The 12,269-nt window shown below is 41.7% G+C and overlaps 1 protein-coding gene across 6 annotated transcripts in view; it reads right to left on the bottom strand.

The window, feature by feature from the left end:
• The window catches only part of cep112 (centrosomal protein 112), a 121,141-nt gene that overhangs the window by 48,409 nt on the left and 60,463 nt on the right, over positions 1 to 12,269 (bottom strand). For all 6 annotated transcript variants that reach the window (XM_030734889.1, XM_030734888.1, XM_030734887.1 and 3 more), the window contains 2 exons: positions 11,195 to 11,302; positions 5,088 to 5,270 (listed from right to left, as the gene is read on the bottom strand). In XM_030734889.1, coding sequence (XP_030590749.1) covers positions 5,088 to 5,270; positions 11,195 to 11,302 — 291 coding nt within the window. The remainder of the gene's footprint in view (positions 1 to 5,087; positions 5,271 to 11,194; positions 11,303 to 12,269) is intronic.

Consider the following 12,269-nt stretch of genomic DNA (forward strand, 5'->3'; position numbering starts at 1 on the left):
TGGAGCAGCTGCCGCTATGTTGTTACTGTACACTGTTGTAGCAGCATATGCATCAGGGCTAAGCAAATGGTGCAGGAGAGAAACCTGTCTGCAAATTTCCAAGGGACCAAGGGAAAACCCTGAGTAAACACAGGTGTAACCAGTAACATATCCTGCATAATAGCAGTACGTATTGCATTTACCCCTAAATGTCACAGATCTACAATTATTCTTAGTAGTTACACCTGTATCTTGCTCCAGTTGCTGATAACAACAACACAGGAGGTTTTGTTCATGATCTGTGAAATCTGAGCATTCAGAAAATATTCACTTGCGAGGTCGAGAATATCACAAGAAAGAAGCTGGGGGCGTTCCTAATTACTTCCCTTGTGAACGTGGCAAGCACGACCCCATTTGGAGGCACCATATTTCGACTTACATGCCTACAAGTGAGGTCTATAGTTTACCATTTGGACTGCAGGCAGAAACATTTAAATGTGCACATACAGCTGGCACTATTCTATTTATTCACTGATTATTAAGTTAATGGATTATTTTTTTATCGCAAATTTCTGTATTTATAACTTTTAAAAATAATTTTGAAGGCTATTTTCTTGGTAATAATGATGATAATGTTGCATAATCTGATGCATAATGCATATTATTCCCATAAACACCATCAGAAGTTGAGACATCTTTACTAAAGCAGAACCGCTCGACAAAACAAAAGTTTTGAAATTCTGACTTTTAATGAGAGTAAATACATCCAGCGATACTTGATAGACAAAATACCGTAACTATAGCTGCACTCTTGGTCCGTCACACTCTGCAGCTCTGAGACGTGCACTCTGCACGACTTCTGAAAGCGCCCTCTGGCATCTGGCATCGTGTTAGGGTATGACCATAAAAATATGGCCTCGTTCAAAGCAGTTTTGGTTAGAGGAGCTGACTGTTCACATAACAGCTAATATAGTATCTCAGACATTGAAATGTGCAGGTTAGCAGGATAATCAATGCTATTTGTTTTATCAGAAAATCTAAAAAGTAAAGTAAACTGTGCACTGACATCATGTTGGCCATAAAATAGCCAAATAGTATAAACAATAGAATAACTTAGCAATAATGTGCAAAGTTTAAAGCCAAGTAAATAACACACACGCACTGATGTGTGATATTTGTCTCATATAGGCAATTAAAATGTGTAGACGAGTGTTGTAATGAATGATTCGCTGTTGTCAGGCAGATAATGTGTGTGGCTGAAATCCAAGATGTGATGTATGCACATAATAAATGGCTTTGGGGTTTGAAAGGGAGCATGCTGTAACACTCCACACATCACAGAGCATCAGCACTCGCTGATGACTTGAGGCGTGATCAATAGCTCCCCAGTGAAAAACAAAAAACAGCCGAGTTCCTACATAAATGCTCCCCATGAGAATACGCGATGAAATCCGTCGAGAAAGCCCAAACACGACGGCAGGATATTCGTGTGCCGCTGAAATCGGTGTGTAACAAAGATTTACGTGACAACACCTGGGGACCAATCGCTTCATAAATGACAACACGCAAGCACTGAAACAATCAATGAGGACCCCCCCCACACACTCTAACTGCACTTCCTTGTTCTCTTGATTTTTACCTTTGACTCAGTCTGTCATCACCCTCTTCATTTGACTCATTTTAATCACGTATTTGGGAATGAAACGCTTTGAAAAATTGACAGCATCATTACTTAGTCCATTATGGCCCAGAAGAAAGACCCCGCAAGACTTGCGCTCTCTCTCATGCTGTTTGAAGTCCAGATGGTGTGTATGTTCCTTTATAAAAGACACAATTATTCAGGAAAATAATACCCATAAAATGAGCTTTAAGGAGGAGCAGGTGGAAAAAAATATGAACGATGGGTTTTGCATAGAACAAACATTTTTGATGTTTGCAGGGAAAAGAAAAAAAAATTGCAAGGCTTCCAATTAATTTATAATGCTGGCCCTAGTTTTTGAAGTCAAACTCTTACTAATGTTTAACAATTGAAAAGCCTCACAGACAAATAAATAAATAAAAAATGAGTGTGTTAGGAACAATACCACACACAAAAACATATTGAAAGGTTTTGCTATATAATACAATGATTTTCTGTTTTCTTTTATTAAAGATGTTTTATTGTGCAGAGGCTACAAAACAGTGACTAAGTTTTTGGGGGGTTTTTTGGGGCGCGCGATTCCCGTAAAGGTATAAAAATGTGCAATTACTGATTTTGATTTCCTGCCTAGAGCAACTTTTAGTGACCAAGTTTAAAATACATTTAGATTTCCTTTAGTTTACAGCCTTCACAGCCTTCACAGCATTTCTGGAGTCTCCAAAAGCAAGAAAGGCCACGACATCAGGATTTGTGTATGTTAGAGGATATGCTGCTGATGGATCTGCAAAACACAAAACTACTTTGTCCTTTGGGGCGCATTAATCAGCTAACAGAACAATACCAAACAGGCTTTTGGGCAAACATGTTTCACCAGCAAGATATTTCATCAACTTGGCCAAACTGGAAAGAAGCTGTTTATCCGCTAACAAGAACAGCAGCATTCAGACCTGTTATTTATTTATTTTTTTTACATTTTTTCTCTTGAGAATTCCAATAAATGGACAGGACTGATGAGTAAACACGTAAACCATGACAGGCACTGGCGTTCGAGCGTCTTTCACACTGATGTAGCTCCCATAACAGCTTTTATGACGAGTAGCAACTACACAGTGGAAGAAGCCAGAGTTTCTTGGATGCTAAACTCTGGTGGGATGAGGACAATGTGTCCCTGTGTGAGTTTTTTAGCTCTTCCCTCCAACCACTGCTACGACTCACTGGCTCTGCTTCTTAAACGCGAGCCAAGAGACAGGAATGCTATTTATTAGTGTCCCACCACATCAAGGGGATGAGCGGGTATTACTCACCCTGAGTGTGTGACAGACATTAGCTGTTCTCTGTCCTTGCCAACTTTTTTAGCTGCAACTGTCTTTCCACTGATTCAAAGACGTCTAAGAGAACGTGTGAAGAGGTAGGCAGGGGAAAAAAAAAGAACACGTCAGGCATTAATTGACGTGTCACTTGATGATATTATTGTCCATTGCTGTCTGGGTGGGGGCGGTTGGTAGCGCATCCTGCAAGGAAGTGCTCTACACTGTCTGCATGCATCAAAAATTAAAGTTTTTTTTCCGCTACATTCAATTCTTATTTCAGAACATTGTATTTATTTAAAAGGATGCACGTAAACAACCATGTGATAAAGTGATAATATCAGTGTGGCAGAGTTCTAAGTGGAAAACCGGCTTTGGCACTGCAATTGTGTTTAATAATGAGTATTTACAGAAAAAGCTTATTTTTTTTTTGTACATATCTGCTGATGGCCTGCCAGCTTGCTGTCCTTTTAACAGCACATCTGTGGATCTGTTCTCGCACAGGAAGTCAAACCAGCTCATATCCCCCCCTCCCGCTAGTTTCGGAAGACCCACAACCCAGTTATCCATCTTTCAGAGGCCTGAGTGAAAAATCCTGATTTCTGACACTTTAACATCTGACATTAGGCAGGCATCTGATGTCTGCTTAAAATGCTGCAGGAGCAAACAGGAACTGAGAATATGAAATGAGGAGTGGGGAAGTTTGGGGTTTTTTTGTCACCTACTGAGATTGTGTGACTGACATTAGCCGAGATTGAGATTTGTCAAAACGCACGTCATTTTGACACGAGTAGGACGACATGCTATCAGTGGAAACATCCTGTGGTGACGGCATCTCAAGAAATTGGATTTTTTTTTCCCCCCAACTCTTTTTATATTGTTTCCAGCCTTAAAAGATATTGCAATAACTTAGCTATTATAGAAGTATACTGGTATGGCTATAAGATGTACGGGTCGATGAAAATTTATCCAATTGAGGAGGATCAGGAGTGTATTAATCTTCTTTAAATATAATATTGCTCTTGTTTCTCAATAGAAATGGGCATTTATTAGTTATATTTATAAACTATTTTATTTTTATACATTTAAAGTTATTGCTGTTTGTGAGGACCAAATAAATTATAAAATAGTCTAGGTTTGATTTTCTCCCCATTCACCCCGTGTCTGGTACCATAAGTGACCAGAGTTGGCGTGAGGAAATTCGGTCCACAAATGCAACAAAAGTCTCTCTGGACTCCCATCGGCAGCTAACGGCCAATATACAAAATTCTCTACATGCTGCCAATGTTCATTTCATCAGGAAGCCCGAAGAGTCAAACACAAACCCCAGTTGGAGGCTGATTTGTCGAATGGCTTCCCACAGAGCTCCAATCTAGCCCAGGCTGGAGGAAGGCAAAGACAGTGCATGAGGGGTCTGAGATGAAGCCCTGCTGCTTTGGGTAAATGGTGACCACATAGTCTTCTCAGCTGTCAGGGATATCCATTAATATAGACCCAAATGTCATACACTCATTGTGGCTGGCCATGCTGCAATCAGAGAACAATCACTGTTTTCCGGAGGGAGATAGCTACCTGTGGTGAAAGGAGAATGGCAGGCAAACATTCACTTTGGTGGGAGTATGGGGCGCTTTACAGGGCGTCCACAATTATATAAAACACGATTTCAAACTGTGGTTGTGGAATAAAAGCTAGGCACTCAACAGCACTGATTTCTTCCCCGTTACGTAGATACCTGTGGCTTTTTGGGATTTGAGGTCTTTACACTTCATGCAAAGCCTGCTGCGACAAAAAGTGAGTCCAAATACACCAGAATATCATTTGAAGTTGGGTCAGTGCTGTTGTGCGTTTTGTTTATTCAGTTTTTTAAAAACTTTTTTGTCTCGCGTAACAACGCTTCAAAATGCATTTTCATTCAAACAGCAGTCTCTACGATCTTCTGAGTTCTCGCACTGAATATACAGTTACTGAAATTATTCACACCCCACGTCAATATCCGTCTTGCTTCAAATAAAAAAGTATCTTAACCTGCTGTGCTTTTGAAACCCCAGGAAAACGTCAATGAGCAAAATACAAAATGGTTGTCCATGGGAGACCGGTGGGTCAGCGCGAGCGTGTGTGTGTGTGTGTGCGTGCAGGAACGTGGATCAGTGGAGACCCCCTACCTGGGCATCGCGCTTCCTCCACTCCTGGGTGTGCTGCTGGTGCTGTTCTAGGGCGGCCCTGGCCTCCCTCTCCAGGCTGCTCACCTCCCGCTGGCGCTCCTGGACCAGGCTGTCCTTTTCCGCGCTGTGCTGCTGCTGTAGCCGCGTCCTCTCCTGCTCGTGCTGCATGCGCTGCTCAGCCATCTGATTGGACAAGCAGGCAAAGAGAGACTTCATCAGCCAACACATACTCAGAGCAACCCTGTCGTCATGACAACTTGTCCATCCACTGATCCATCCATCCTTTCTTCGTCCTATTCCGTCAACACTTTTCCTCCACCCTAGAACCCTCATTTGCCAAACCAATTTGGCAAAAATTGGTAGGAAAGTGCGGGGGAGGGGGAAGAATTTTTTAAAAAATGCGAGAAAAGTTTTGCCGCTTCCTCACGTCGTCGGAGGACGACATGTGATGTGTTTACATCTGGCTCGTTCCCCCGCCCTCCCACCTCTCCTACCAATTGTACAGACTGGTCCTCCATGTCCCACTCCTCTCTCTCTTCAAATCTGTCCCCCTCGCCTTATTCTGGGATCGGCATATAAAAGAGCCACGGGTTTGGACTATGCAAGCAAGCTGGTAGGGGTTAGCCATCTGGCTGCAGTAACTACCCAATGCCCCATGCTATGCGCCTGACAGCATGTGAAAATCGGCTTAGGCGATGACTATGATGATTATTATAAATCCAAATTAGAAAAAAAAATCGAGAAGGAGGCGAGGACAACAGGTTTGAGCTGACAGGAGAAGGTACTAAAATATTCTTGATACTGTATTATACTCTACGAATTAATGTAACTGATAGCAAATGCTCATTTTAATCAATATCAATTTTCATTTTCTCAAAATATATAAGTTTATGCTACCACAATGTGACTGAGGTTTGGGCTGCTAATGCAGTCAAAGTGTAGTAAGAACCTGTATGAACCATTCAATAAGCAGGCGTGGTTAGAGTTTAAAAACACCACGGCATAGTCTTTAGTCCCAACAGAGCTGCAAGCTGCTACACACAATACAGTAGAGCAAAATAAAACACTTCTAATGGGACGCAAAGCCCCAATTTTTCAGGGCTTAATCATCCTGTCAGCTGAAGCAAGTTTGTATTCCATCCCGGCTGTGAGCGGAGTCACCTGCTGAGAGGTGAGCCATGCCAGTGAAGCTCCCAGCCCCAAGCCCCCAAGCCTTTCCCAGGCTCTGTTCCGTTCCCAGTCCCCCATGGCGGGGAGACAAGTGACCCCCACACCATCCCACCGTGCAGGCCCAGCCGGAGCCCTGAAAGGACAGCAGGGGCCTAGGGGCCCATTTGCCTCCCTGCTTTGAAGCTAATCCCCTGCACATTGTGCATGACGGCACCCTACCTGGCCTGCCAGAGAAGCGGAGATCAACGGCCTCTGTGCCCGCTGCCTGCTCTATCCATGGCTATATCTTCCAATGTTGCTTGCTATTCAGAGCAGGTGATGAATGAGGGGCTATCTACAGGAAGCCGGATTCTGTCCCTGGCACTAAGAGCAAGGCCACAATAGAAACTTCATTTAGACAGCCAACAATTTATTCCTCTACTTTCGGGAGAACTTTGCCCTCAGCACACGGCAATGGAAGGATATATAGCTGAATAGAAGCATATTTTATCTAAGTCTTAGTTGATGCCAGGGCAGAAGTAAACACTGACATACAGCCTAAGGTTAACTCACACATGTGCCATTTTACAAAACAGACCAAGACAGCAGGCAAACAGCCGCAACATGTTGCACATGCTGCCACTGATGATGTCTACAGAAAATTCCAGTGACAATTTGCACCGCCTTCACCTCCTTTCCCATTAAACAAAATAACACATGCAAATCAAATCCACAGCTAGAACACGTCCTACACGAAGAGCCCGAATCATACAGCAGTGCATCTTAGAGCTGAGGGATTGAGCAGCACGCATTTGCTTCGAGAACTCCCCAGCAGGACATGCGGTAAGAGAAAGTGGTGGAGGACGTCCTGACTTACTGTTCCTTTCTGCTCAGACTCTCGGCCCATGGGGGGGTTTGGAGGAACGAGGGGATCTCGGGTGAAACAAGGATAAAGAATTGGGCAAGATTGTGGGAAAAAAAATTAGAAAAAGAAAAACACGGAGAGGAGATGACAGACAGCAGACATAGCAAGGAGCCTGGCTGTGACATCACGTAGCGCCACTGTGGACTAGAGGATGCTGGATGCTGTGGTTCTTAAAGGGACCGGCATGGTACTTATGAGGGAAGACTGAAATGGGTATAGCACAGCTGGGTGCTGTAGATACAGATTGAGTCGGGTGTTACTGCACAGCACGACTCCTGTCAGCCTGGACTGACATGGTTTTGTGTGTGTGTGTGTGTGTGTGCTGCATGCCTTGAAGCAGGACAGTGAGGTAATAGGCTTCTTTCAACTCATGGGAGGGAAATCTGAAATGTTTGGGAAGACGGAGGGAAGAGGAGGGAGTAGAGCAGAGTAGAACAGAAGGCCTGTCTGCTCTCAGCAGGGGAGAATGGGGTGCATGAAAGAGGGTGGAGAGAGAGAGAGACTTAAAAAAAAAACACCTTCAATTTCACTGCAGGTTTGTACTGCAACTGGCCACTTTATTTATTGCTGATATGTGTGTTCCGTATACACATAGTCTTGTACATCTACTTTTAGGTCCATAAGTATTTTGGACATGTAATTTTGCCTCTGTACTCAGTAGAGATTTGCAGATTTTCAGCTTTAATTCAAGGGGTTTAACAAAAGTATTGCATTAACTGTTTAAGAATTACAACCATTTTTATGCATAGTCCCCCATTTTCTTAAAAGGCTTGAAAGGAATTCATTGCCAGGCAAGACAAATTAAGCAGATGGAATTGAACTTGTTTGGTAGCTGTTCACTGGAAATCTCAATATTACATTCAAAGAGATGTCGATGCAACTTAAGGAGGCCATCAGTTTGAAAGCCCCCAGAAAACCTTTGAAGAGATAGCAAAAACTGCAGGAGTGGCCAAATCAATAATCAGGCACAATCTTAAAAAGGTCAGCACCGCAACACCAAAAGACCTGAAAGACCACAGAAGGCAAATAAAGTGGACTACTGCAAAATTCTCTCTTTGATAAAGAAAAACCCTTTACAATATCTAATCATGTCAGGAACACTCTAGAAAAGGTACATAGATCATTGTTGAAGTCTACAACAAGGTGCAAACTGCTGGTTACACTGAAGAACAAGAAGGCTGGATTAGACTTTGCTTGAAAAGCATCTATAAAAGCCTGCACACTTCTGGGAAAAATATTCCTTGGACAGATGACACCAAGATTCAAGTGTACCAGAATGGGAAGAGAAAAGTATGGACAAGGAGAAAAACAGGTCATGATCAGAAACATAACACATTATCTGTCAAAGATGGTGGAGGCAGTGATATAGCATGGGCATATATGACCATGTATAAGCATGTATGCTGCCAGTGGAACTAGGTCACTAGTGTTTATTGATGATGGGACTGCTGAAAGAAGGAGCAGGATAAATTCTGAAGATTCAGTCAAATGCTGATTAGGAGTGCTTCACACTGCAAATAATGACCCAAAGCATACTGCAAAAGCAACCCAAGAGTTTCTCAAGGTAAAGAAATTAGGTATTTTTCAATGGTCAAGTCAGTCACCTGATCTTAACAAACAGAGCATACTTTTCAGTTACTGAAAACAAAACTGAAGGCAGAAAGAGCCACAAACAAGCAGCAACTGAACGTGGCTGCAGTAAAGGCCTGGCAGCATTTGGTGATGTTCACGAGTGCTAGTTCTAGCAAATGATTTGCATCAAAGTATTAAAAATCTTTATAATTAAAATTATTTAGTCAATTACTTTTGAGAAAGTGGAGGGCTGTGTATATAAATGGCTGTAATTCCTAAACAGTTAAGTAATACTTTTGTTAAAGCCCTTGAATTAAAGCTGAAAGTCTGCATTTCAATCCCATTTTGACTGATGTAAAATTGAGAGGTAAAAAGTGTCTAGAATCATCAGTCGGATCTGATTAAAAAGCAAAAACAAAACTAAAAAGCTTCTTGCCCCCAAATTACCTTTTTTAAATTATTTACAATCCCTTTTTTCTCCTGGATGATGTACTTTTACCGCATTGTTGCAGTCGCATCATTCTCCCATAGATTTCAACTTATCAGCTGATACCAATACTGCTGATTGACTGATACAATAAACCAGTCTCCTTTAGCATTTTCTGTTCCAGCCTAACGACTGAATAAAGAGGCTGTTGTGCATTTCTAAACTCTCAAGATCATGATGAGCTATTTAATCTTCATATGTCTCCCAGACTGTAAGAGACTAAGAGCTCTGTCAGGAACCATGATGTCTGGCTGTCTTGAGGGTCAAGTGGAAAACAACTCCTGCACACACAGATCCCCCCTGAAGCTACACTTGAGGGAACGTTCTTTTGTGAACATCTGAGTGAACTACCTTGACCCCATCAAGCATGTGAAACCAGCCTTTCTACAGTGTAAATGCAATATATATACACATATAGACATGAGAGAGAGGGTACACATAAAGAATGTGCAGTGGCTCCAATATATATATATATACATATATAATGTATGCATAACATTAAACAGCTGGCCTCAGAGTAACTCATGAATAATAACATGTCTAGGTGTGCAAGAACTTCCTGTTTTTTTTTCTTAAACTTCTGTGTAGCAAATGTCCCCAGCTCTCACATCAAGATCATCACAGTGACAGGTCCATTGTTTTCATGTATTTTTTATCTTTAAGACAAAAGCCTTTCTGATGTGCTGCTAACCCTATGTGGCTGTCTTCAACTGTCAACTGCACCCCCACCCAGTGCAGCAGTGGTTGATAATCATCGCTTCAATATTTTCTGCAAATCTTTGATCGCGTACCTGTTTTTCACATCAGATGGAACTTATGACTTCTCAGAACAATACGCTGTAGCTGGCATGATAAATCTCAGCATTTACGGGCCCGTTACATGGGGATGACAGTGTCTTTTGGATGCAAATGCAATCTGTTTAATGGTTTAACCGGCAGTGTCTATTTATATGACAATTTATCCTCGCAGCACAGAGTGAAACACTTTATTTCCCAGCCCTTTATTCAGTTTTGTTTCCGGTGAATGTTTTGAAAAATATTTCAACACAATATATTCATTATATTTAAGTAGTTTTAAAGTATGCCTTTTTTTTTTCTTTTTTAAATAAATGCCATTCTAATTACAAACCTAACTGTTCAGCCATGGAGCAAATCGATAATGAAGCCCAGTTTCTCCACTCCTTGGATATAACACTGGCCTCATATCCCCCATTTACAACGATCTTGAGCAAATTACACGCAATGTAAACTCCATCTGGCCTGGAAATGAGTGTAAGCATGCTTATTAACACAAAGGTTGAGTGCTATTTTGGTGCCTGGAAAGCAATCACATTGAGGATACAGATGGGAAAAAGAGATGTTACAGCAGTTAGTAATATACACGCCTAAGACAAGCGTGGTGTCACATGGTCATAAAGTGTCATATGGAGTAATCTATATAATTTATTTTTTATTTGATATATAATATTGTTTACGTTTGTTACAGTAGCAGAAATATAAACAATGCTTTCTGCCTCCTACTATGAGACCAGCTGCCAACAGTAATATTGGTTCCTGCGGTTTAATTGAATCCGATGTGTCTCTATCAGCGAGCCAGATTTCAATGGGTTGTGAAAATGGTTTCTTGACTCTTAATTGAAGAAGAGTGAAGGAGATGGGGTGATAAGGGGGCTACACATCTTCTATGCAGATTGCATGACTTTTCAGTTGGCAATGTTTAAGATATTTATTGAGCCGGAATCTAAGCTTAATCTAAACCATGTCCCTTATCATGAGAAATTAATCAGGCGGAACAGATGGGGAGGAATAACAAGGCTATTCCAAATGGATGTCAGTCCCCCTTAGCTGCCTCCGATAGGCCGAGTGTTCACTGATAATAGAGTAAAGATAACACGATGATGATGGCGATGATGAAGACAAGATGAGCACAGAAGCAAAGAACAATTGCACAGTGAGTTATGAACTCATACAGACCTGCTGCTCAAACCTCTGTCTGAGGGCGTCAAGTTGCTGAGAGAATTCTTTGACCTGGTTCTCCCTGAGGGACCTGGAGCGGATCAGGTCCTCCTCTACCTTCTCCATCTGGAGGAATTAGAAGAATTCAGCACGTAAATTCACAAATTACACACCAAGTTCACAAGCATATAGCCAGGTTGGTACAATCCATAAACAATAGCCTCCTTAAATTTGAGTATTTCAAAAGACTGGACATGCATATCTGTCTGCAGAATCACAAGTACAATAAATCTCTTATGCCAAACTACCAGAACACCACGAATCTGCAGCAAAGTGAGGGTGCAGGAATATTTTACTTTTGAGATTAACGAACTGCCACGGGGAAAGAACACATTAAATTCATGAGTTGTTGCTGTAATGACGCAGCACATCGATATACTAATCTACTCAAAGTAAAATCGAAATAATTTGCACTGTTATGTGAGTAGTTCACATCAAAATTTATAAGCCTTTGTCTCTGTGTTTTTGTGGAAAAAGGGATCCAGCAATATTTACCCTATTTATCTTAACTCTGCTTCCTCGCACCACACCGTTTACAGATTTTCTGTTCAGGTGACGGTAATCAACAACAATTGGAAATGCAATTTACTCAAACGCCTCTGTATTTGGGCTATGCTGTGTTTAACGCTCAGGAAATGCTAAATGTGTTTTGATTAATCCATTTAAAATGCCAAAGTCTCCTTTGAACTATGCGCTCAACAGAGATTTGATTCCGTATGGTGCTTCTTTTTTTTTCTTTTCCCCAACCAAAATAGGGCAGAATCTTTCCTTTAAAGTGGGGTCTTAAAGTGAGATGTTGATTTTAAAATGAGAGACAGACAGACAGACAGACAGACAGAGGAAGAGGGTGATACAGATAATCCATTTAGATATAACTCCATCTGCAGACAGAGAGAGCGAGAAAATGACGAGAGGAATGATGGAAGGAAGGGGGGAGAAAAAGAGAGTAAAAACTTCTTTTGAAGTTCTTTCTGCAACATTAAAGTCTTAGCGGGAGAATGTGAGGCAGCGATGCACAAGTGGGGTGGGGAGG

Source organism: Archocentrus centrarchus, chromosome 8 (genome assembly GCF_007364275.1).
Source record: "Archocentrus centrarchus isolate MPI-CPG fArcCen1 chromosome 8, fArcCen1, whole genome shotgun sequence".
Lineage (NCBI taxonomy): Eukaryota > Metazoa > Chordata > Actinopteri > Cichliformes > Cichlidae > Archocentrus > Archocentrus centrarchus.